The 26,235-nt window shown below is 39.0% G+C and overlaps 1 protein-coding gene across 2 annotated transcripts in view; it reads left to right on the top strand.

Annotated features, from left to right (window-relative positions):
* HDAC11 (histone deacetylase 11) overlaps positions 1–7,617 on the top strand; it is a 39,479-nt gene extending 31,862 nt beyond the window's left edge. For both annotated transcript variants that reach the window (XM_065749376.1, XM_065749377.1), the window contains exons 7-10: positions 997–1,059; positions 3,168–3,264; positions 4,391–4,569; positions 6,967–7,617. In XM_065749376.1, coding sequence (XP_065605448.1) covers positions 997–1,059; positions 3,168–3,264; positions 4,391–4,569; positions 6,967–7,209 — 582 coding nt within the window. In that variant the 3' untranslated portion in view covers positions 7,210–7,617. The remainder of the gene's footprint in view (positions 1–996; positions 1,060–3,167; positions 3,265–4,390; positions 4,570–6,966) is intronic.
* The last annotated feature ends 18,618 nt before the right edge of the window (positions 7,618–26,235 follow it).

Here is a 26,235-nt window from a genome sequence, read left to right as displayed (position 1 = left end):
TAATTTCTGTACACTGTAATTTACAGAAGGCAATCCATACTGTTCTGTTTTCTCTGTCATTAAAATACAGATGGAGAAATTGTAGCGGGTAGCAGTTGATACAGAACCTTACTTTTTTTTTAATGACATCTGTATTAAAATAGTAATTTTGCAAAGTTGTAAGACCCAAAGAATTAAAAAATATGTATTTTATTTGCAAATATGGCATTACAGACTAATTCTCATACTAGCTTAAAAAGTGACTTCAATGCATACAGTCCCTGCTGTGCAGAGTTTTATACAGCTGGATGCCATCAGTGGAGTATTTCTCCCTTCCTGCTGTTAAGCCTCACTTGTGCTATCATTTGTATCTCAGGAAACAAGCTCCTCACCATTTCAGGGTATGTGCAGCTCCTGCTTCACCTTGTTCCAGCACATCGTCATTGCTGTTGCTGTCTCTGGTAGCACCAGTGCCACAATCAGCTTTATAATCCCATGCTAGACCTGTCCTGTGCCTGTCTGAAGTGGGATACAGAGATTTGCCACCTGTGCTTATGCAGAGCCAGCACTACTACTACAGCCCTTCTTACTGTGGGCTCTCCTGTGTTATTCAGTGCCACTGAACTTCAGCCTCATTTGCGAAGTCTGTTTTGCTGGTGTGTGATGCTGTAGGGTATGTCCTTGATTTTACGTTGAGCCTGGTACCTTCTGGGGGAGAGAGGAGATGAGTAGAAATTACTTTCCACCCTCTCTTGGCCAAATTCTTCTACACGTAGGTAGGTACCTGCACAGATGACTGTGAATGCATGGTTTAGGCATTTCATATGATGGAAGTATGTAGGTTCTTATTATATAACTAGACATTTTGAAATTACTTAGCCCTTTATTTGGTGAATGAAATGACATGCATGGCATTCAAATTGAAACAATAATACACTGTTCAAGCTTCAAGCCTCCAGTTAATCTGTCACCTCACTTCATAGCTGTCTCTACTTTTTTGTTTGCTTACCTCTTCAGTTCTTATTTGAAAGAGTACCAGGGGTGTCTAAAGCCACAATTATTGATCTGGATGCTCACCAGGTGAGTTACTTTACTATGTTCAGTACTGTTTCGTTAAGAAGTACAAGTGTGTGATACAGACCACCTTTTTTGTAATAGCAACATAAAATAGTAACTCATGGGATGCAAAGTAAATTAAAAACTGGTACTTTAATTGTTTTTTGTTTCAGTGGGCTGTTAAACCAGTTCGATAAAATTAAACTGAGTTGCAGCTCCATCATGTGGTTAGATATAAAAATATTTTTGAACTGTGTACTGATCTGTAGCATAATAGTCTGAAAAGCAGTTCAATTTCCCAGAAGGTAAAACCTCTAATAGGAAACAGCAGTTAGTTTATCTGCCCGGTCATTGCAGCGGCCTTCTCACAAGGTGAATTTGACCTTCAGTATTACAATGGAAAGATTGACTTCAAGCTAATGAAGAAAATTATGCATCTCTCCTCCCTGGTGGAGAGATTTCTATGGATACTGAGAACAAATCTAATCTTTAGGAGGATTTCCAAAATAAATCCTAAAAGGAAGGAAATAGTATTTTTAGAAAAGCAGCTAATGTGCTAAAATTACATCCAATCTAAAGCATTGAAGATTTTTGTGAATAAACCATTCCAGAGAGGAAGCCTAATGGCTGCAAAAGTGTTCCATCTTCTATCAGTGCTCTTTTCTGCAAGATAAGGCATCCTAAATTTGCCAGGAAACAAAAGCATAGCTTATGCAGTGAGAAGATGCTTAGTGTTTCTCATTCTGTCTGGGTACTTCCATCACAGTGTGGATGCTTTTGATTTAATTTTTTTGTTTGTTTGGTGTTAAATTTTTTTGTGTGTGTGTTTGTTGTTGTTTTTTAAAGATTTCTTGGAATAATTCAGTTGTCATGCCAGTGACCTCAGCACACCAAATCACCCCTTTATGTAATGGTTTCCTTTCCTTGGAAAATAGGTGTGTGGAGTACTAGTTCAGCAGATGCTTTTCAAGTGTGCAGACATTCTCATCCTGTGAACGTCCCAGTTCTTTGTGTTTGAGTTTTACTGTTTATAAGAAAATGGTTTACCCAGAAGCTCTTGTATTCCTAGATTTATTTCAGTAACTTTCTTTGTGGACCCAATATGCTAAAGAAGTAAGTAGGCATTCCCATGTTTTAGCCTGAAGAAATATGGAGTATTAGAATCCTATTCCCCTTTATTGCTTGTATTGACTAGTTTCAGCCCATTGTTTCTTTGTTTGTTTATCTTGTTTTGTTTTGCTTCCAGTGATGGAAGTCATAACAGAAATATAGTTTAAGTACTTGCTGGGGAAAATTACAAAATGAACATGAATTGTTTGAAGTATTGAGGATATATCTGGAATTCTGTTTCTACAGTTTAAATGAAATCATTCTAATGAATACATTGAGAATGAGGGAATGGGTCCTTTATGATACACTGATTTAGACAAAATTATCTTGGGGATTACTGTGACAAGATAGTATTGTACTAGTTGAAAAAAGTCTACGTGACAGACAAAAGTATACTCTTTAAATTCAGAGATGGGGAAGGAGGAGGTATTCAGAATCTACTTTCTTTTGATGATCCACTTTTTCACCTGACATATTTGTGTAGGGAATTAGTACTGTTAACTGTTAAAAAGTTAAACTATTACATTGCATATTTAGTGTTCCTAATGTTTCCAGAGACTTCTTAGCACAAAGACTTATCAAACTGCAGTTTTCCCAATGTTTTATCCTTATACAAGGCTGTAAGTATCCTCGTAGCAGAATCTATTCTGAGTATTGGAAGTTACATTTTTATACAATTGGAAAGATATCTGTTCTGCAGTCTTGGCCAGAGTTGCTTTTGTAATGCTTCTGAAAGCAATTATCTTCTAATCTTCATTTCTTATTTTACATATAAGAGAAAAAAATATCTTGTAATTACCTTCACAGAGATAGTAGGATGTTGATTTTGATAATACCTACGGTCTTCAGACTCCTACTGTCAAAGCCCACAAGACTCTATACCTGAAAATAGCCTTCAAGATCATAAAGATGGGATGTCGTGGGAGTTTTAAGTAGTTTTGGTAGTCCTAATTATGTTAGAGTTTGCAGATTATGGTTCTGTTTGAGAGTGCTAGAAGGAACTAACTCTAAATTTCCTTCAGGGAAATGGCCATGAGAGGGACTTCATGAATGATCACAGAGTATATATTATGGATGTGTACAATAGATATATTTACCCAGGAGATGGATTTGCTAAACGTAAGTATAATTGAAGTTCATATTTCAAATGTGGAAGAATGACTGTTATTAAACAACTTTTTTCGTTTACAGGTTTTCTTGAATCAATGTTATCTTCTGTTTATTTCATGTAAAACATACTACTTCCTGTGATTTTGCTACGTGTCAGCATAGTGTTAATTCTGTAGTGTTTTGCCTTGTTTCAAGGATGAAGTGCCTTCTTTCATTTCTGTGCTGAATGCAAGATGTAGGTATTGGGTAGGCTGGGCAGGGAGAGAAGCATAAGCATTCCTTTATTTCACTGATGTTGAACAAGGAAAGCATAAAAAAAAATAGTACTTGGCTCTCACTAAGCGTAAGTATCATCACATGCTGAATTCATTCATGCACACTTTTTGTGTGCTTAAAATTAGGGCTCCAAGTACTTTAAGTTAAGGTATAGGATATGCTGAGGTGGAAGTCATATCTTCAAACAGCTCTGAAATAGTTTATTTCAGATTTATAGTTAAACATAACTGCCTAAAAGTAGACAAAACTAAGCTTTATAACCTTCGATTTCTTCTATTTTTTCTACCTTCCCAAACTTCCTTTTCTATTTTAATTCTTTATTATAAGCGTTTCAAATAATTTGATTTAAATTAAGAATAGTGTTTGCTCCTTCTGGTAGGATTACAGAGTAAGAACATTAAATTGAAAATGCCTGGGGCAAAGCTAAATCTTGTTACACGTAAAGCAATTCACAGAAATTCATGATCTTTTCCTGTTAAATTTTTAGTGTTGAGATAAAAGTAAAACATCTTAATTTCTCAGTGATGTTTATATTGTGGATTTGTTTTTCTCTACAGTAGAAATTTGGTGTTCTCTTTTCATTATGCTTTATTTAGGTTACTTCTTAAATTTATTCTTTTTATTTCTTTGGTGATTGGTAAATGGTCCTGAAGATAAGTTGTTTTTCATCAACGTTTTGCATTTGTGATTTAAAGATCTTTTCTTTTCCCCCCTGCATTGAATTCTGTTATCTGGAATATTTTTAAGGTCACTTTACTTACATTTGATGCAGAAAACAAGTATTTGAAAAATGTTCTTTAATTGAAGAATTTGTGAAAATGAACTGCATTTACTTTCTTCAATAAATCAAACATTTCAGGTGCCATAAAACGCAAGGTGGAGTTAGAGTGGGGTACAGAGGACACGGAGTACCTTCATAAGGTGCACACGCATGTGGAAGGAGCATTAAATGAATTAAAACCTGATGTTATTGTTTATAACGCTGGAACTGATATTCTGGATGGCGATCCATTGGGAGGACTTGCTATTTCACCTCAGGTTTGTATGACACTAAAATACATTGAGACTTTCACTATTCACCAGATACTGGAGCTGGTGCTTGTGGCAGTTTGTTAGATGAAGGTGAGAAATGTACTTCTCAGTAAACAGACGTTTTTCTGCTAAAGATGCATCTGTTGCTCACCGTACGTTTTTCTTTTATTCTTTGTTTCCTGATTCTGTCTCTTCATGTGCCTGTTTAAGTATGATTCACTTTCTCTCTAAAATGTACCAGTATTGAACATCCAGATAGTGTTCAGACAGATGTATATGTCACACTGCACCTCGTTTGTTTGTTTTTTCCCTGTATGGTCATTCTCTTGCATCTGGTTCTCTCTTTCTTTTCCTCATCATACAGTCCATTTGACATTTTTGTCACTTGCACTTGGTGTGTATCTTAACACTTAATTTCCTCTGTAGCACTTCTGTCTATTTTAAATGGCTCTATTGATGTCTCCCATGTCTAATGGTCTTGTGCAGCCTGTTTGTTATTCTTAACAAATGGACAGATTTTTTTTTTCCACTTTCCCCATTCTGTTTTATCGAGCTATCACTTCCTTTTTCATTTCAGTTTAGCTTTTCTCCCTGGCTTAGTTTCAGATTTAAATCTTCATTTGTCCTGTATAGCTGTATAGAGATCTTCACCTTCTTGATATTGTAACAGATAGACTTTTCTCAAAATATAATAATTCTATAGCTCTCACATTTCCTCTTCTTTTTTTTGACGAATCCTTCTCTGACAGTTCCTCAGTTCTTTGTCCTGTTTTCACATTTGATTCTCTTTCATTCTCTACCAGTTCAGTACAGGAAAATATGATTTCTTGATTTGTGAACTCTTGGAATCCTTTCTAATGGAGCCATCACTCAATCTGTTATGTTTTTCAGTGCTTTAGTTCTCAAACAGCCTTCCACAGAATTTTAGTTTCTTGTTAGTTTCTATTACCTTACTGATGCAGTTCCTCATTTTTATTGTCTCCATCACCAAGCAGTCTGTCCTTTCTTTCTGACTGCCTCCAGATACCTTAATGAGCCCAGGGAAGAAGAATTTGGTAAATGGTTGGAATTTCCAGGTTTTGCTTTGTCTGTGTAAAAGCTCCTCGGAGAAAGGGAGAAAGGTTGGAGAGGAAACTGCCATCCACTGATAAATGAAAAGCACTTTGACGTGTTTTTCAATTATTTTTTCTGCCACATGTTAATTGTCAAGAACAATGAGTTGTTGTAGCCTGTTGGTTGCTGTTTATATAAAAAGTTGCCAAAATAATCATTTCACCTTCCTTTTCCCTCCATCTTTGCAAGAAGGGGTAAAAGTGTGTGCCATTTCTTTGTGTGACCACTGTTCAGACATCTGAAGGGAGAAAAGTTTTTTGAGCTGAGGGCAGGGTTTCTTTTCTCTCTGATCTTATTGACTTAGGAATGATTAATATGTTTCACCAAGTTTGAAATCCTAGCCTAGTGGAAATGCCAAAACTAAAAGCATTGACCATGGATACTTCGTCTCTTCAAGGCTAATTAGTCCAGTTTTCAATTGTGGATGCTGTTTGTGTTTTAAAGTCTTCCTAAAGTATTAATTGTACTCAAAATATGCCTCCACACTGTAGCCAGAAAATTTGATATGCAGCAGGTAGTCTCTCTTAGCTGTGTTCATAAATTGCAAGTGTGGTAGGCTGTCATCTTCAGCTCTTGTGTGTTCTTTTCTGGTAACACGCAGATGCTGGGAGTAAATCTATATCACTTTTTCTCAGTTCTTTCAGGAGCAACCACAAAAGAGTCTGGAGGAGAGCTGAGGCAGTTTGGCTCCCATGAGTGGTAACTGCTTCCAGTTCTCCTTCAGGATAGAATTTTCTGCATCTACTGATAGCTCCTCAGGGATGTACAGCTTGTTTTGTAATTCTGTTACTTCCTTGTAGGATCTGTTCCCAATATTCTTCAGTTTTTTGTGTTTTGATTTTCATTTGTTAGTCCTTACATCCATTGTTCTTCTACAGGGTTGTGTCAGAGTATGCAAAAAACATTAATATTTCATGGTTTTGCAAAATATTTTTCAGCTACATTTTTTGAATTTTTTTTACTTCTCCATTTGTTTGTGGGCAATCTTTTTTGACATCTTAATATTTCATGGGCAAGTGTTCTCATAATAATTTATAGTAGGCAACTTCTGTCTGTTGTGTCCTCTAAAACCAAGACAAAGATACTAAATTTGCTGTTTTATTTATTTATTTTTGGAAAGGCTTACACGTAAGGATTTTGAATTAATTTTTATGTTTCTAATACAAAATATAAGGCTGAAATTACTTATTAAGCATCCTGTACTGCAAATCTGTAAGCCAGAGACTGTCTGTTAGAACTAAAATGCCATATTGTATCGCTTCAGTTTTTGTACCTGTTGTAAACATGCAGGGAATTGTGAAGAGAGATGAAGTCGTGTTCAAGGCTGCCAGAAGCCGTGGAATCCCAATCTTGATGGTGACATCTGGAGGCTACCAGAAGAGGACTGCAAGAATTATTGCTGATTCTATCCTCAATTTGCACAACCTGGGGCTTATTGACAAGGAGCTAGCAACCAGTGGAGCTGAAAATCCCAAGGTAGAACAGATGATTAGGGACTCTGTAACAGACTTAACCAATTTATCACTGCAGTGATGAGTTTTTTCCTAAAATATAGCATTTTAGGAGCAGGAAGTTTCTACGTTATCAGAGTTAAGTTTGCAATAACTTTGCTTGCCTGTAAAATAACCTAGTAGAGACAATACACAGTTGCAGATGAACTGTGTTTAACTTCTGAAGCTGTCTTGAGCAAAGGCAGCAAATCCTTTTGTGCTAATTTAGATGTACTCAGGAGTACCTTATCTTGGTTTTAATATTACTGTAGAAAGCTTTACTTCCTATTGTCATAGGTTGTCTGTTATATTGAAAGAACTGTGTGGTTGGACAGTCCAGGCCTGTTTGGCAGTATGGTTCAGACAGTGGCCTGAGTAATCTGCACTAAACTTATTGGTATTATTCTTAGATACTACATTATATTTATTGTTTTTTTATTAAAAAAAAAAATGATTGTTATAGCAGTTCTGTGCAGTCTTCTGCTGTCAATTTAACACTCAAGTGCAATGATATGGAAAACAGTTCAGTTGCTTGGCTTTTAAGCCATAGTCTATTAGAATGAACGTTCGTTAATTTATATTTTATTCCTATAGTAATGTAGATCCTACTTTTAAATACACTGAAGATAGAAAATGAAACATCTTTGGCTTATTAAGCAGATGGGCAGTAAGGGATCAGCAATAAGTATGGTTTTTGCCTCTACATTTAAAGGCAGTAGTTACTATGCATTATAGCTTGTTTACTCTGGTTTACTAGAAAATTAAACCTAATCGTAGTGTTCTGAGAACTGCTGCGGAAGTGTCATGTAGAAATATAAAATAATTTTTATCACCAACTTGACATATATGCCTTGAAAAGAGAGTCTCAGTATTTTTTTTACAGCTAGTGCTCTTTTTCACTTGCTTGGAGATTACTGGTAGTCATAGCTACAGTCATAGTTGGTAACCAAATTGTTCATATTTAGAAATAAAATACAGTGAAATATCTACATTAAGCTAATGTAATAACTTTATATGGAAGGTTCTAGGAGGTACTATGATATAAGAACAAAATAGTGCATTAAGAAGCAAATTTTTGGTACACTGACTGTGATGTTTGTTTCTGTTTAAGATGGTATATTGTGCATTAATTACTGTTTGTATCATTGGGTCTTAAATGTACTAAACTGTATATTTGGCAAGAGCTTTCTCAACTTCCTTTCCAAGTATTCACTGATGTTTTCAGGTTTGAGCCTTTCTGTGAAGGGACCCTGATATTTTCCATGTAGTAGAACTGGTGTGTAAGCTATTTAAGGAATGCTTCATTCTAGTTAGAATACTTACCTCAGTAATGTCATTTTTAAATTTAAGATGTTTATTAATTGTTGGAGTTTGCACAATTACTATAAAAAGCTGCTTTGATCCAGATTTGGCATATTGCACTAATTTTGTTTTGCAACACCATTGTTAAAACGCACTTTTAAATTTCTTACTTATAGGTGGTCAGAGAATGACTAATGTTGAGATTTATTTTTTCTATACTGTCTGTGTTACTGAAAGATGTTGGTATTCTTTCATATAATTTTTACAAAATTATAAATGAAATTTCTATGAACTAAAACACTGTAATAGTACATTGTTTGTGTTGTTTATTTAACTCAGTGGAGATTAAAATAGTGTTGAATAATGTTGCCTGACTTTTCTTTTGCTTTTCACTTATTCTATCTGTAAACATTTTGCATGAACACTTTATTAAAAAAGATGCTTTCTTTTTTTTTTTTTTTTAGTTAAAACGTAGCTGACACTGCAGCAGATCTCAAGGATTAACAGTACAGTGTTTGTGGACAGTTGAGGACTTCTCTGGCAATTAACATGTTGACCTCTCAAGTCAATTTGAGGTTTTTATGTTCGTATCTATTTTCAGATGTCGTCATAAGGTGTTAAAGTTGCTTTCTAATTCCATATTATGTTCTAGAAGTAACAAAACTTTAAGTTATTACGATTCATATAAAATCTTGTCACCAGTAGACAAGGTGCACCAAACATTTTGTCATGGAAACATTACTGATTCCTGCAACCATCAGAATTCTTTGCTTCCATGAAAATGTTTGTGGAACATGAACTAAAGTAAGGCTGCTGGAAAGCTGATCAGTAGCAGATGATGCTAGGAAAAGATGTGGGACTTCTTTGGTCGGGGCTTTTTTTGTTGTTTTTGCTTAGGGTTTTTTTGTTAGTGTTTTTTTTTTAATTGCATTTTTTACAGTGAATCTTCCCATAATTGAGAGGAGTGTTTCAAAACAACTGCCTTGAACATATAGCAGAATATGTATCCTGAAGAAAGTCTGGTTGGTCATCTTTCCTAATAAGATACCAGGTTTGACTTAAGTTCTTTAATTAAGAATAGACTTGTCCAATAGCTTGTAGCACAAATGATTTGTTTTTTTAGTCAGCTACATGTGAAATGTATTGAAACACCTGAGGAGCTCATGCTGTTGTCTCTGATCTAACATGGTGTGTTTCACCTCCATCCCCTCACCTCTCTGTTTTACAGTCAAAATATGATGTAGAAGTTTTTGTTAAAAGCATTGTGTGTTGTGTTAGTAGTCTCATAATGGCTGCATTTTAGCTTTAGGTGGTAATATCCATCTCTTCCAACTTGAACTCGAGATATTTGCTTTGTTTAGACTTTTTTCTTTTTTTTTTTTTTGAACACCCTGGATTCTGAAGTCCCAGACTTCTGTCATAAATACAAGGGAGTATTTGAGAAATGCTGTTGTCAGCTATAATAATGCTAAAATATGGAGTTAAAGAAAATGGATTGGTAGCCAGCTTATTGTGTGCAGGGTAGGGACATTCTATAGTGAATAATAACTGTTTGGACACATAGATTCCCTGCCCCTTGCTGATCCTCACAGCTTGAAGAACCTGATGGTTCTGAAACCTTACCTTTCCCTGCTGCTGGAGAAAGCTGTGCACTGGTCTGTCTGCTCTCTGTTATGCATACGGTGCTTACAGTTCTTTTCAGTGCTGGCTGCATACTTTCTGGTGGGCTGTGAAGTGACTCATTTCTTGTGCTTTATAAACTGCACTACATAATGGTGTCCTACATGCAGCATAGTCACTCTGGGGAGAACACTGACAAATCCAGATGTTAATAAATTGTAATCTTGAATATAGTCTTTGCTTACGCTGTTCTGCCAGAAGCTAGAGCTGGCTGAGTTCAGGAAGTTGCAGGGTCTGTTATCTTGGTGCTGTGTGCTGTGCTAGTTGCTGAACAATTGGAGACATTCTGTGTTCTAGAAAACTGCATCTCCTTGCAAAAGAAGGAAGTTCATGTACTATCTTTAGCCAACAGGAAATGATATTCCTTATAATCCCTGGTTGAATCTGAAAAGGAGAGTGTGTCAGAAACAGTAATAGAGGACCTAATCCCAAGTACCCTGAATGTACCTTGTATTTAGTACTGTCTATGCATTCCCCAGCTAGAGGCAGGCCCAAAGGAGCTTGATAGGTACTCCATATTTATCTTAAGTTTTAAGTAGGTGTCATTTCCAGGCTTATAGTTTTATTTTGAGCCTGATGTTTTTGGTAATCCCTTTCAGAAAGAGATTACTCTTTGGTTAGCAGTATGGGGAGCTAATTCTTGTTACTGTGCTTAATTCTCTCATATGCTTACCACAGCAGTGAAAATAGGAGTCTGGTTCTGTTCAGTTCCCAAATCAGTGCAACTATGGTACCTGCCTTTACATTATGCTTAGGAAGAAGTAAACAAGTCCTGCCTTACTTTACTACTGCATGTTGAGTGTGCAGAAATGCTACGTCCTGCCTATTTTTAATGATTCCCTGAATTCAAAATAGGGTAGTAAGACAAATTAACTGAATTGAAAAGATTGAATAGGAGGTCCTTGTGGTGGGGCTGTGCCTCCAGCTTACTTGCCTGCTGCAGTTCTGACCTTCCTCTCAACATCTTATCTGAGACCAAATATCTGGCTAGGGATGGAGTCAACACAAAATTTTTGAGAAGAGTGTCAGTGCTGTGAGGCACATCTTGTTTTATCAGTCCCGCTGTATTGTGTGCCACAGACCGTTGCTCTGCTCAAACGTTTCCTTCCCTTTTCCTCCCTTCAGAGCTAACATGGCAGGTAATTAGATAAACTGTGTTGTCAGATATGTATCTCGTTGATCAGATCTAAACTTCTGTGTTTTGCAGCTGAATGTGTAACATCCTTTGAGCTTGACTGGAACAGATTTTCTTATTTTGGAAATCTGAGTTTTATAAAAATGAGGAAAATAAACAAATCTGAGGCCAGCATAGAAGGATGCTGCTTATCTATACAGTGTTTTCAGGTTAGTCCTTAGTAGAGTTGTAACTGATGCAATGCTTTGTAAGAGCAAAAAGATATTTTCTTTCAGTTTTGACATTTAAGAAAAATTACAATTAATCCTGCTAGCCAAATATAGCTTGTCATTTGTCTATGCTTTTGCCCTTGTATTTTACTTCAAGTACAGAAGAGAGTAAAAAGGATTTAGGACAATTGCAGAGAAGAGACAAGAAAACAGAAAATTTCCTGAGTAAAAAGCTGCAGTGTGCTTTCCTTCTCAACATGTGATGTGACATTGGGAGCTGCTTTTTGAATAAATCAGGTAGAAATTTTCTTGTTATCAGCTGTCAGCATATTTTATTTTCCTTTTTTTTAGTTTTTTTCATCTTCCATAGCTTCTCTTTTCATTCTTTACTTCTCTTTCCTGAGATTGCCACCCATCAGAATTGTCACCGAGAACATATAACTACATTTTACAGCAGTGAATGTAAGGGCTTATTGGAGTTTGGGCTTATTTGTCTTGGTCTCTAGTTAGAGAAGCTGCTGGTCACTTACTGTATGGATTCTCAGCAGTGGATATATACAGACACCTGAGTGCATGAGCAAGTGGCATTGATGCACAGCAACTTCTGTTGACAGCTCGTTCTGTTTTGGGTTAAGCAGCTTGGTAGGGAAAGAGATGCTTGCTGCTTGAATAGAAATCATTCATAATAGCTTGTTCAGAAGTTGAAAGAGGATTCCATTTTAATTTGAAAAGCAAAACAAGTTGACAAATATCAGAAGTAAATGGAGATGTTCTTTCTATGGGACTTCCATAAACTAGTGTCTGATGGTTCTCAATTTCAAGGACTTACACTTGTCTTGGAGTACCGCTGTAAATTTAGATGAGTTAAGTCTTTGTCAAGACTACATCCTGTGATAATCAGAGAAGTGCAAATTAATGGAAAGCAGAGAGAAAAAGGAATAGCTGCAGGCGACATGATGCAACTGCTATAATCATTCTTGGTTTGATAGGATAATGCTGTTTTGGCTTAGAGGAAGGAATGATATAAAATGCAGCCCCGCTCACTGTGTAGGTGTAAAAAGTGGGTGACATTCTGTACTAAAATTCCTAATTCCTGTTTTTCTTCCAGAACACTTAATTATTGTGAGATTCAAATGATAATTTCTTACAAAGAAATAAAAAGTGTGGATTCTTAACAATTTTTTTTTTGTAGCATTCATGAGAATCCTCAGATGGGCACAAGTCATGGCCACGGCTCGGCTGCAGTCTAGCAGAGCACTTGAGCTTTGGCTGTAGCTCCGGTACCTCAAGGAGGGTTGCTGCTCTGCAAGAGGGGCTGCATGGCTCAGCATGGCTTATCCTTAGATCTCCCAAACTGTTATAGCAGGAGAACTGCTAGATTTTTCATGGCAAGAAGAGTAAGACCCACTCCCCCACATAGTGTGCAAATTGACAAGGAAATTTGAGATCTTTGATTATCTTAAATAATGACCAAAATGAAATGGCAGCAGTAAAGTTGAGTCTCCTACTTTATTGTTATGTCAGAATATCTTACAACTGACAACAGTTTCTTGTGCATTAGTCTGGTTCTGTATGGTGGTTCTGTACGGTATTTCTAGTCAGGTGTTTTCTTTCAGGACAGCCAGGAGTGTTGCTGAGTGTTGTAGCTTGTTAAATCATAGTATCCTTAAGGTTGGAAAAACCATTGAGATCATCTAGTCCCACCACCAACCCATGCCTGTGATCGTTCTAGACCATGTCACTCAGTGCGACATCTGTCCTTTTCTTGAACATCTCCAGGTACGGTGACTACACCACTTCCCTTGGCAGCCTGTTCCAGTGCCGCTCTTTCTAAGAAGAAATTTTTTTCTTGTATCTAACCAGAACCTCCCCTAGCACAACTGGAGGCTATTCCCTCTTGTCCTGTTGTTACCCAGAAGTAGAGACTGACCCCCACTTCCTCACAGCCTCCTGTCAGGTAGTTATAGAGAGCAATAAGGTCTTCCTGAGCCTCCTCTGCTCCAGACTGAACAGTCCCAGTTCTTTCAGCTGCTCCTCATAAGACTTGCATGCATAGGGTGTGTGAGACTCTAGTCTCACGTTACTGTTAAAGTCTGAATGCACTGAAAAAGTAAAATAATTATGACTATTAATAACCATTCAGATAGTAACAGTACTGTAAGTGAACTGTCTGAATTAGCAATTAAGATATTTCATTTGATTTGCGAAGAGAAAAGCCTCATTGTGTGGATATTTGTGATTTACAGAGGAATAGGTAACAAATGATCATTGTTGGCCTTTTCATTTTGGAGCTTGTTGTTTAGTACGTGCAAATTGCTTTCTTTCTGCTCCTGAGAATGCTGTTTGCACAAACGAGCAGCATGCACAAGCAGGAATGTGCAAGGCAAGAGCGTAGCCTTCCATGCCAGCATGCTGATTGAATTAAAGAATTTCATGAAGTGTGGCAGCAGGAGTGCTGATGAACTGCAGACCTGTTTTTAAAGCTGGCTGTGTATGCTTGAGAACTGTGTTAAGAACTCAAAAAGTTTACCTTATTTTGACCTCAGAAAAGTAAACGTGGCTGTCTGAAGGTTAACAGTCTACAATGCATATGTTCTTCACCGTATAGTTGCAGTACTTCTGTCTTATTTGTAAATATCTGAGGTTCTTGCTGTAATGGGTCTACGTTGAGAAATAAAGCTGAGTCAGCAAATGAATGCGCTGAACTGCATTCAAAACAAGTGCCATCTGTTTTTTTTATTCCCTTTCCTGTTAAAGCTGAAAAGCTGATTTTTCCAAGTACCACAAGAGAAATTAGGCATTCCTATGTTTTAATGTGTTTGCTTTTATGTTTGCAACTGCAGTGTTATACATGCTGTCCCCCTTTCATACTCTAAAGCTTCCTCAGATTATTTGCTGAAATGAAATATTTTCAGGATATGAGCAAGACTGAACTTCTTATTCTTCCTTAGGGGTAAGCAGTCATTACTTAGGCCTTACTTGATGTTGTCTTGAGTAACTACATATGTTGTACTTTTACTTGCATGATTTGTTATTAAGGTCAAATTTACCAAAGAAAAAAGGAGAGGGATGGAGGGATGGCAAGGGATCATAGTTATTGCCTAATGAAAAAGGGAAGAAGAAGGAGGGGAAAAAAAGCTTGTAAGCTTTAATTTATATGGAGTGTCCTTGCTTGTTAGCTTGAGTTTTAGTGATGTTTTAAAGAGCTTACAGGGACAAATTCACCACTGGGAGAAGAATACTGTCACTCATCCTTCAGCAGCAACAGTTATCAGTGCTGTCTAAAGGCAAAGCGAGCAGTGCTCTGGGGCATTGGCAGGGAGAAGACCCAGAGGCCATCAGAGAATGGCAGCTAGTGAAGGTTATTTTAGACTTAAAATCTTGATGCTTAGAAATGTTTTGGGTTTTCTTGCTTGTTTTTCATCTTTCTCTTCCCTTATTGGCAGCAGCTCAGGTTTACCAAACTGGACTCCTGGTGTATCTGATACGGCTCTGGTTGTGTTTCATCTTTCTTTGTCTGCTGTAGCTGTTTTGCAGTTCATCTACTTAAAAGGAAGTGGAAAAGATTTTTCCAAATCAAGGGCTGGCTTTCTTCTGACTATTTGGAAGAATTCCATTGAGAGTAAAACTATAGATCTGAAACATATACATGCTGCTTTTAGAATGATACTTCCCCTGCTTCTATAAAAATATTTTGCTTCTCTTTTGCACTCTGTATGGGTAATTTTCAAGCAATTCTTTAGCAGAAGAGAGGAGGATGCAGTCTCTGTCATCAACCAGAAGTTTGGTCATTTTTGAGAAAGGATACAGTATATGAGAGTTTCTCTTTGAACCTCTATGTGTGTTACCAGGTATGTGGCATTCTGCTCTGCTGTAACTGGGTTCCTTGCACTGAGTCTATTTCTTACAGGAAGAAATCACAGAATTGTTTGAGTTGGAAGGGACCCTTACAGGCCATCTAGACCAACTCCCCTGCAAAGAACAGGGACACCTATACCTCCATCAGGTGCTCAAGCCCCATCCAGCCTGACTTTGTATGTCTCCAAGGAAGGGGCACTACCACCTCTATACAGGGCAACCTATTCCAGTGCCTCACTTTCTTGATTGTAAAAATCTTCTTCCTTATATCCAACCTTGATCTCTGCTCCTTGAGTATGAAACCATTTTCCCCTTGTCCTGTCACAACAGATCCGACTGAGAAGTCCCCTTCTTTCTTACAGCCCCCATTTAGATACTGAAAGGCTGCTCGTAGGTCAGAGCCTACTCTTCTCCAGGCTGAAAAGCCCCAGCTCTTTCAGCTTGTCCTTGTAGTGGGGGTATTCCGTCCCTTGGATTGGCCCTCTTCTGGACACACTCCAGCAGGTCTTTGTCTCTTTCATACTGAGGACTCCATATCTGGATGCAGTACTCCAGGTGATATCTCACAGTAAACAGTAGTGGCACGATCACCCCCCTCACCCTGCTAGCCACACTTCTTTTTATGCTGCCGAGGATATGGTTGGCTTTCTGGGCTGTAAGGGCACATTGCTGGTTGGTATCCAGCTGACAGTTATACCACAAAAACGATAGAAATGATATGGAGGTACAGTCATTGAGGAGTTGAAGTCTGACAACTGGAAAGGCTTTCTTCCGTGAATAACCAACATACGGAGCCAGGGTGAGGCCACAAATTGTAGAAATTATTTGCTTTGCCAGACATCCTTACAGGGGGAAGTTGTTCTGGCCCATCTAAGTAGAACTCCTTTTATGCTTAATAAAATAGACACAAATTTCAACATGCTATTTCAATGTTAAAAGACATTTCATTCATTTGTATTTATTTGAATATTTTCTCATTAAATCTAGAGCTGTCTCAAAGCTTCTCCCTCACAAACTTAAGCAGAAGTAACAAAACGGTGGTTCAGTTTTAAATGCTTTGAAATTGTAGAGGGAACCTTTCTTTGCTATTGGAGTGTGTGTGTCTGTGAATATAATTTTTTGGCACTGTGTGATGGTTGCTCAACCAGTTTTTACTGCAAACAAGGATTGTATTTTGTCACCAAGACAACTTCCTTCACAGCAGTCCCAGGTCCAGCTTATGGCCATAAACCACTAATGTGTAACCAAACTGCTGAATTTAGAGAAGAATACAGGCTTTTTTTATTCCAGATTTCAAGAGCTCTCCTTGTTTCTTATGAGTTCCAGGACCTGTGGTTGAAAATGATGGCCATCACCTTCTCCTAGATTTTATCTTTGTGACAGTATCTGATAGGAGTAGGGCTCCAAATTAAGTATGTGATGGCTTGTGCTGTGGCTAATTATCTTTTTCATTTGTTACCTAGTAGAATTTTGTAGCACTGGGGTTTAAAGTTTGTCAATTTTCACTGTCTTTCTTCCTGAACTTGGACATTTCTGCCAAGGCCAACAATGAAATAAGCACATTAAAATAATAAATCTCCAGTGAACAGACTAAGTTATTTACTTTGGATGAACAAGACTATATGTAAAACTGGGGGGTGTTTTGGCTTGATTGGTTACTGGAGGTGGGAGCACTTTAAGAGTTGAATGCTTTTATAACAAGTCTTAGTTGTGGGAACATTTGAGTCTGAAACGTGAAAGAATGCAGACCTTTCAAAATATGGTATGTGAGAAAAATGTATGATTTAGTGTTTCCATTTCTGTAGAGGAAATAGCAGTACTTTGTTTCAACCAAATGATAAATTTCCTTTAGTCATATGATGAGGGAAATAAATACCCTCTAATTTTTGTTGTAACAGTTGAGAGAAAAGTTTAAGTATCTTAAAAATAACCTGCTATATAGAAGGACTTGGTCATATTTGTCATTAAGTAGAGAATTATATTTTTCTTCTTTTTGGAGAAAACTGCTATGAAAAATAAATAGAACTGTTAGATCATCTCTTGAGATGAGATTCTGTGGTCATTTGCACTGTCAGACCAGTTGTGAACGTTGCTTCTTGGACAAACTATGCTTGTTTGTTGAATAATAAAATGGCGTGGCAGTGCTTTTGTAATACCATGTTTTGGTATATGAGATTTTTTGACAACACGTTTTCTGAAATGCATCTATGTCATATATACCTTTCCAATTACATATTGGAAATATATACTGCTCAAGAGTGCTCAACAGTACTGATTTCCTCAGAAATGGAAATAGTTATTTGAGAATTGAAAGAAGATTCATACTTGTTGTGACTCTCCTGGAATTAATGTGATTGTTCTTGTGGCAGCTTTCATGGCACTGTACAAGGGAAGGCTCAGTTCAGTTTGATTTTGAGAGATTTAATTCTGCAGTGTTGAAGCAATTGTACTATTACCAGTGACACCATTTAAAACCTGCTTCCACAAAATAATATATCCGTGGGATGATCGCTACAGAAGAATGTCCTTGTATGCATAGTCAGAATTCTGTTTGATGGAGACTGACAGAGGCATGTGGTCTTGGGTTAGTGTCCTTTCATAACAGATATGTTGCAGGTCTCCTAAACATGCAGAAAAACATGAGGTGTGTTATTGTCATGTAAACCTTTATTGAACTTATGAATAAGTGTTCCTCAGTAATAATTTTAAGAAATGTGCAGTTTAACGAGCTTTGAGCTACTGCGTAAATCTCTTCATGAGGTGCTTCTTGGCCTACATCTCATTATATACCATAATTTTGTGGCCTGGCTTGCTTCCAGTAAATTATATCTCTGGCCCTGTGCAGTCTTACCACCATCCTTTCTTCAACCTCTCTTCACAGGAAAAGTTGAAAAAGCGTGGCAAGGTAAGAGATGATCAGTGTTCCCCATACGCTCATAGGTTGTATAGTTATGGAAAGGAAAATCCTGTGCCTTGAAGAGAACATGTACCAATTACCCCTTTGATGGTAACAGTATTAAAAGATTTTTTTTTCATGTGCACGCAGTTATATTTTAATCCTTTGGTCTATCTTTGCTAAGTTACTTGCTTGTCGCAGAAGGTCTAGTGGTTTTGCATTTTAACTGGAGGAAATCTCTGTTGAATGTGTGTTGAATTTGGAAATCTGATTTGGCTCAATTAAAATGTGATTAAGCTTTCTGTCTCCATTGTAGAAGCTGTTAGTGCTCTGGAGAAGCATTTAATGTTGAAGGCTGGCCTGCTGGTTTTGGCTGAAATATAGAGAAATATGCAACGCTCTGAGAAATTCCAGGACTCCCACTAGGTCAAAAATTTTCTCTCAACTATAGCATTTCATCAAGTTCCCCTAGTAACATGTCTCAGTGTATCACAATCATGATTGCTTGGAAATCCACCAGCTCTGCAATGAGCTGAGAATATTTATTGCAAGTGCTAGATGGCATTCTCTTAGTAGAGATATCTGGTTAGCTATTTCCATACGTCCCAGTTTCAGAATGAATTTGTTTCATTTGTCTTACTGTGTATTGCATGCTTTGGATTAGATGTGTTCATTTATATGAGCATTTATCTGGTGTAATGATATTAACTACATTATTATTAATCAACCAATCTGACCATTTAAATCTCAGCTAAATCACAAGTTAACAGTACTTTGAGAAGTGCACAAATATTATGTTCAGGAGATCTCCAAAACCCCTTTGGTAGTAATCTTTTTATAACCTAACTAATCAGTGATGCTGGCATGTTTCAGTATATCTAATTGTTACAAGACCTATTTCAAGCTGATCTTTTTATGGAATGTGATTTTTTTTTCCAGATAAAAATAAAAGAAAGCTTTACTTAAGGTTTGTGGCGCACCTGTTCTCTGCTCTAAAACTGGCTGACAGCATAGCTGAAATCTTACAGCAGACATTTCCTGGCTTCGGTAATGTGTTTTCGAGCAAGCTGTTAAAAGTGGTCTAGCAAGTTGTTATTTCAAGAATTATTTTCAACTGAAGGAACAATGTGTTTTGCATAAGGAAGCAAGAAACTCTTCTTCTGGTACCACTCCAGTCTAAAGATGTTGAGAATATAGTAAGTCTTTCATAAAATAAGCCAGTTATTTTCTATGGAGTCAGAGTATATTCAGTATTTTTTGACACTGTGATGTGCCGGATCTCCTAGGTTAGGAGATACATGTTTCATGACAGTTTCTTGAATCTCCAAAGTGGTCTGATGTACTGTCTCTTAATGAGAAACGTGGGCAGCAGAGCTGGTGTATTCCTTATTGTGGGCCTCCCGGCGTCATCTTCATGTGATCCCATGTGGTAAAGGGTTGTCAGTTTTCTTTGCAGTACCCTGCCTACTATGTCCTCATAGAAGCACTTACGTTAGTATTCAGAGATGGTTTTGTCTTTATGGCTTCTTAAAAAATAAGAAGCGTCCTGAATGTAGCTAATAGGACATCAGTAAACTTTAGCTAGGAACTAATTTTTGAAAACATTTGGCATCCTGTGCCTGCTTAGTTCTTGATTCCTGTTAAATCACATGCATGCAAGGTACCTTAGTGGCGTTGTGGAACTCATGCAAAGGGAGCTGCCAAAGGTTGTGCTGTGAGGGATCTGCAAGGCAAGGAGCGTCCTGCTGGGCTCACAGCTCTGTGTCCAGTGCTGTAACCACTAGAGGACACTGCCTCATTGTTACTGGAGAAATTAATCATTACACGTGTAAAACTGCCCACCTACAGAGGTATTCCTTCTGCTGGCTTAACTTATTGTCAGATACTATCTATTTATTTATTTGTTTTGTGCCCTATTTACAGTGTTGCCATATGCTCAGGTTCTACTTTAAGAGCTGAATCGATGTCCAGAGAAAGGCAGCTCTGGTGAAGCAGGTGAAAACAAATACCCTGCCTTATTGCTCAGTGTCCCTGAGAAAGCATGGCCGCACTAACAACCTGAGAGTTGCTGAGCCCACTCATCTGTGAGCAGTCAGGTCCTGCTTATTGTTACAACCCATTCTGGACTTTCTCAGCTTTGACCTTTGTTCTGAGGGTCGCAGCCGAGGTCTGCCCCAGAAGGTGGGCTGCTGCTCACACCCTGCCTCATGGGCAGCTCCGTGGTGTCACCTCTAGGCAGTGGGTGAGAGGGAACAGAAGGGGTGTGCACCTGTGGGATTGCCCATGAAGGTCAGGCTGAGGATGGCAGAGGTGGGATGATGGCCTCATCAGCCCATGGTGTTGATGTCTGGCCGAGGTGTGGCACCAGCATGTGCGTGACGCCTGGACTTGTGTGCATGTCTGGCTTGTGGGGGCACCGTGGGCACAGCTTCTTTCCTGAGGGAAGAAAGAGGGTGCAGTTCTTCTTTTTTTCTTCTGTCTTTGCCTCAGACAACAGCTTCAGAACTAGGCTGTCTGGCAAATAGTGTGGGGTTCTTTTTCTGTATTTGGAGCCAAATGGGGATACAGAGACATTTCAGGGAAAATTGACAGAATTTGCTGCTGCTTTCATTGACTCCAGTAACTATAAATTGATCCCATGGTAGCATCAGGACTGCATCTAGACTTTAAATGCTATGATTACATTCACAGAACTGCTCCAGCCATGAGGAATACCTCAAAAAGCAGCAGATATTCTCGTGTTCAATCCTGCAGGTCATGCCTATTGTACAACAAACTTACTGAGTTTGTACCTCTTTCCTCATTAATCAGATAAATGCATCTCCTCCAAGATCTGCCTATTTTCTTGTATATTGTGCATCACTTCCCCTGCAGATTGGAAAGAGGTAATTTGCTGGTTAAATTACAGAGCTGGCTCCGTTATGTCATCGTGAATCACTGAGATGTCTAAGATAGAATTCAGCTCTGATAAAGTGGTGTTATAGCAGTGAGGAAATATGATAGTCTGGAAGTATTCATCAGTCAGTTCCTATGCTGTGTCAATACTGGTATACCCATGTGCATTGTATAGAAACTGCTTACATTTATCTGCAATGCATCTTGCTGATTTTCAGCATCTCCCTCTGTACGAGATATCCAAAATGTTCTCTTTATGTGGAAAATCTTGTATTGTGTTAATACAGTGGTGATGCTAAAAACCTAAGAGAGGAACCTATGAGAAAAAATATAGAATTTTCTCCTCTATAAATGATTCTTACAGTCCAGATGTTCATACAGAGCTTGATCAGTTCTATACAGCTGGAGGCCCAAAACAGCTGCATAAGCAATGAAAAATGTAAATAGTTTGTGCTCACGTTATTAGAACTCTCGGGTTTGTCTCTAAGACTTGCTATAGGACTGCATCAAATCAAATCCTCTTCTGCGTTGCATCAAGTAATGCTTTTTTTTATTATTACTTTTGTGTGTGTGTGCTGGGAGGTCAGTACTCTCCGCAGTTTGACCTCTAGTTGTGCCTCCCAGGCCTGCTGCTCACACAAACTGGTATTTTTTTGTCTTGAATGAGCTCTTCTCTCTGGGAGTGTCACTTCTGGAGTTAGCACAGCTCTCAGCTGCTTATACAATCAAATACAAAGACAAATATGTTGTGCAGTGTCTCCTCTCATTTCAGTGGGGCTAATGTAAGAGGAGTGATCCTGAGTGCAGCAAACTCAGTTAAATCTGTGATTGAAAGCAGCCATTAATGAATGTTTGTTAGGTTCTGTGAATGTTCATAGAATTAAAAATAAAATAATAATAGAAAGTAAGTCAGTAAGGAGCTCAGCTCAATACAACTGAGTGGATGATCTGTCTACTCCTGGAGCAGATCACCCAATAGGGAAACATTGCCTGCCTTCTTAGGCACAGGCTGGGCTGCTGGGGGTTGAGCCCTGGCCCAGTGCCTGACAGCACCTGCAGAGAGCCCTGGCGGGGAAAGGATGGGTCTTCAAGGGAATCTATTGCTTCCTTCTGTCAAAGCAGTTCTGTTGCTTATGGTGATCTATTTTCTGTATCATTTCAAGGGCTCTTCTTCCCCTTTGAGTCAAGGACATGTGTAATTCTCTGCAGGACTGTGATTGCCTTGTGCATCTCACCAAGGGATGCCCACATGCTGCTAGGGAGTAAACCAGATCTGTGCGGTGTGAGTGAAAACCAGGTATGCTATGTATGGTAAAAAGTTATAAAGCAATTTTTAACAATCTTGTCACATACAAGCAGAATTTTTATGTTGTACTCCCTATTGAAATCACAGAATATCTTTTTCAACTGTGGCGCTGTTATCAGCCATTTCATTGAATAGAATGACTTGGGTCGGAAGGGACCTGAAGGGTCATCAGGGTTCAACCCCTCTGTCACAGTCAGGGTCACCAGCCGTTAGATCACCTACTAGATCAGATTGCCTAGGTCCACATTCAACCTGGCCTTGAACACCTCCAGGGGTGGGGCATCCGCAACACAACCTCTCCAGGCAATGTGTTTGTAGCACCTCGTTACTCTCTCAGTAAAGGACTCCCCTCCACATCATCCAATCTAAATTTCCCTTCCTTTAGTTTAAAACTATTCCCCCTTGTCCTATTACTAGCCACCTGTGTAAAAAGTTGATTTCCCTCGTGTTTATGAACTCCCTTTAACAATTGGAAGCCTGCAATGAGGTCTCCCTGCAGCCTTCTCTTCTCCAGGCTGAACAATCCCAACTCCTTCAGCTGTCTTCAGAGGAGAGGTGCTTCAGCCCTCTGAGCATCTTTGTGACCCTCCTCTGGACCCTCTGCAAAAGCTCCACATCTTTCCTGAGCTGGGAGCCCCAGACTTGAGGTAATACTCCAGATAAGGCCTCATGAGGGCAGAGGGGGGGGGCAATCACCTCACTCTCCCTGCTGGCCACTGTTCTTCTGATGGAACTCAGGATATGATTAGTCTTCCAGGCTGCAAAGCCTGCTGCTGGCTCATGTTCATCAAACAGGACCCCTAGGTCCTTCTCAGCAGGGCTATTCTCAAAGATTTCTTCTCCCAGTTGGTGTGCATATCTGGGATTACTTCAACCCAAGTGCAAAACCTTGTATTTCACATTGTTGAACCTCATTAGGTTCACATGAGCTCACCTTTTGGATCTATCAAGGTCCCTCTGGATGGCATCCTCTTGTTCTGCCACATCAACTGCACCACTCAGCTTAAGGTCATCAGCAAACTTACTGAGGGTGTACTCAATCTTGTCATCTATATCACTGATAAAGATTTTAAAGAGTACTGGTCCCAAGACAGACCCCATGGAGATGCTGCTTATCACTGGCCTCTACCTGGTCATAGAGCACTACCCTCTGACTTGAGTATTCCAGCCAATTCCTTATGTACCAAATAGTCCCTCCTTCACGTTCATCTCTCTCTAATTTAGAGACAAGGATGTGATGGGAGAAGACCATGCAGAATTCCAGGTAGATGATATCAGTTATTTTCCCTTTGTTCACCAATGTTGTTGTTCCATCATAGAAGGCCACCAGATTGGTCAGGCACAATCTTCCCTTGGTGAAGCAGTGCCTATTGTCGCAAATTACCTGCTCATAATTTAAATTATGACATTTATTACAGATCATCCAAGTTCTACTTAATGTTTTCATTCTTGAAGGAGACAGTATCACTGTCTAATAGCTGCTGTTTCAACAAAGGCCAAATTCAGTTCTCTTTGCTCATGGCTGGAAACTGGGTTAAGCTCATTCAGCGGCTCACCAACTGCCATGGATTTCAGATGCAAACAGTGCCCAGAGACTGTCTAGTTTTCTCAGCACTGTGGTTTTTGCAGGCACTTCAGGTGCTGCAAGTGCTTCAGATGTTGGCTGACAGCTCCACCTGCAACCACATCCCTTCCTTCTGGGGATCAGATCTGCAGCTTCCCTGTGGCCTCTATGCTTGGCACTTGTTGAAATCCAAAAGTGAACCACATCCTTTCCTGGCCCAGCTCCTGCATGTGCCCATGTTCATGGCCTTTGGTTCTGCATAAGCACCAGGCCAGCAGTGAGCGTGCAACCCCACCAAGAGGCACATGAGAGACTCAGGTTTGTGTTTCACTACTGGATTCTGCTTAAACTTCACTCTGACAAATAAATGTTGCTGACAACCGAGCCTCCCACTACGCGTGGTACCTGCCCTTGGTGATGCTATGCTGCATCCTCACCTTCCAGTGCTGCCGCTGGACACCCTGCTGGCTCCTCTCGTTTTGCTCCTAAGATCGATAAAAGCTTCCATTCATGAAAGACTTGAGCCTCAATGAGTGAATGGATGCAAAATGATCAAACCCATGTGTCAGGGTTTTGTCTCTCTTCAGCAGTAGGACTGCATATTGGACGTGCTTGGCCTCGACCCCAAGGGCTGGAGGTGCCTAGGGAGCTCAGCGGGGAAGCAGAGTGGGCAAACCAGTAGGACCTGAGCCAGCTGCTTCAGTAGAGATGTTGGAGAAAGTGCTGACATTTCACTCCTGACAGCTTCATACCTGGAGCCAGATCTCAGCATGGTGTAACCTCTGATGCCAAGAATTTTGGCATTGATTCGGAGTATGGGAGTAATTCAGAATAGGTGGAGATGGTGAGAGGAATGAACCCAGATGAATTTTAAAATGCTTTTCAGTGGAATTGTGCTGTAGAGCCATATTATCTAGAGGAATCAAGCTCTGATGATTAAATTCCATGTTTAAATAAACATGTTAGAATCCTTTAGCACTAAATCATAGTGACATTATATTAGACCCTGAAAAGACAATTGAAAGATTACTCATTTAGCAATATTTTAGAAATTATTTTGTGTCTGCCTTTAATATCCTCTGACATGTACTTTTTAAGTGATTTATCCATGCATTCATAGACGTCTTCTTTGCTTGGAATACAGCACAACTAGCTCTTTGATATTTAGATCTGCATAATAGTTCTTGGAATTTTTCTTTGGATGAAGTTTTTGGCACTGATCGTACTTTATGCGAAACAACCCTGTATCTGGATCTCATTCATTACAGATCTTGAAAAGAAATGTCTTGGCTTTCAGATAGGGACATGGATCTCTTTATGTGATGAATATGAACTATAAATGTATGTGTACTTTTTAATGTACATTCCTCAGGATCAAGTTTGTATAGGTAAGTGTAAATTCTAATATTTTACAGGCCATGGAATATGCAACTTTACATTAGGCTGGGTTTGAATAGGACAATATTTGAAAAATGAATATATTTCCTTGAATTCTGTTTTGGTCATGAATAGAAATCAAGTGTTTCTGTACATTTAGTTCTGTCAGCTTGTTTCTGCTGTTTTTTCCTGTGTTTTGTACTGGGGGTGTTCAGCAGTTGTCCTACAGGGGATGCTGGGCTCCTACAGGGAGTTGGGATCTTTGGGATCCAGGCACCTGGGCTAAGGGCTGTGCAAATGTAAAGCATAACAACCTCTGTGCCTGTTCACAAATTACCACAGTGCAGCAGCAATGTAATAGCTTTTCTATCTCTGATCTGGATCCCTCTAATTCTGAGAAGGTGTTTATGAGCTGTGACTCGTCCCCCAGCACAGCAGCATAACTACTTGTAGTTAGTAGCATTTAACTCATCTATCTATTACTTCAGGTTTAGGTTTATCACTGCAGTGGGAGGGTGGCTTCTGGAGTCAGCACTTTGGACATGCTGCTGGTGGATGGAGTGCAGTACTAGGTTGTATTAAAACAGTGCAGCTTATATGAGCAGAGCCTGGCAATTCCAACTCGGAATTGCCTTTTATACAGGCTTTTGACTTAGGCTGACCTGTGGCACCAGCACTTTGGGACAAGGAGTGAAGTCAGTCTCATCTCTGTGCTGCCTAATGCCTGGACTCCACCGAGTGTACTATGACTGAAGCCAGCGGTGGTCATGTGTTTGCTTCAGACTATCATAAATTGCCTTTATTAATGTCAGATTATATAAATTTCAGCCAAGTCTTTATCAGCACT

The sequence above is a fragment of the Cyrtonyx montezumae genome, unplaced genomic scaffold (genome assembly GCF_038088225.1).
Source record: "Cyrtonyx montezumae isolate F1298 unplaced genomic scaffold, pur_monq_1.0 scaffold_6, whole genome shotgun sequence".
Lineage (NCBI taxonomy): Eukaryota > Metazoa > Chordata > Aves > Galliformes > Odontophoridae > Cyrtonyx > Cyrtonyx montezumae.
The sequence above is the reverse complement of the archived record's forward strand: the minus strand, read 5'-3'. Positions and strand labels throughout refer to the sequence as shown.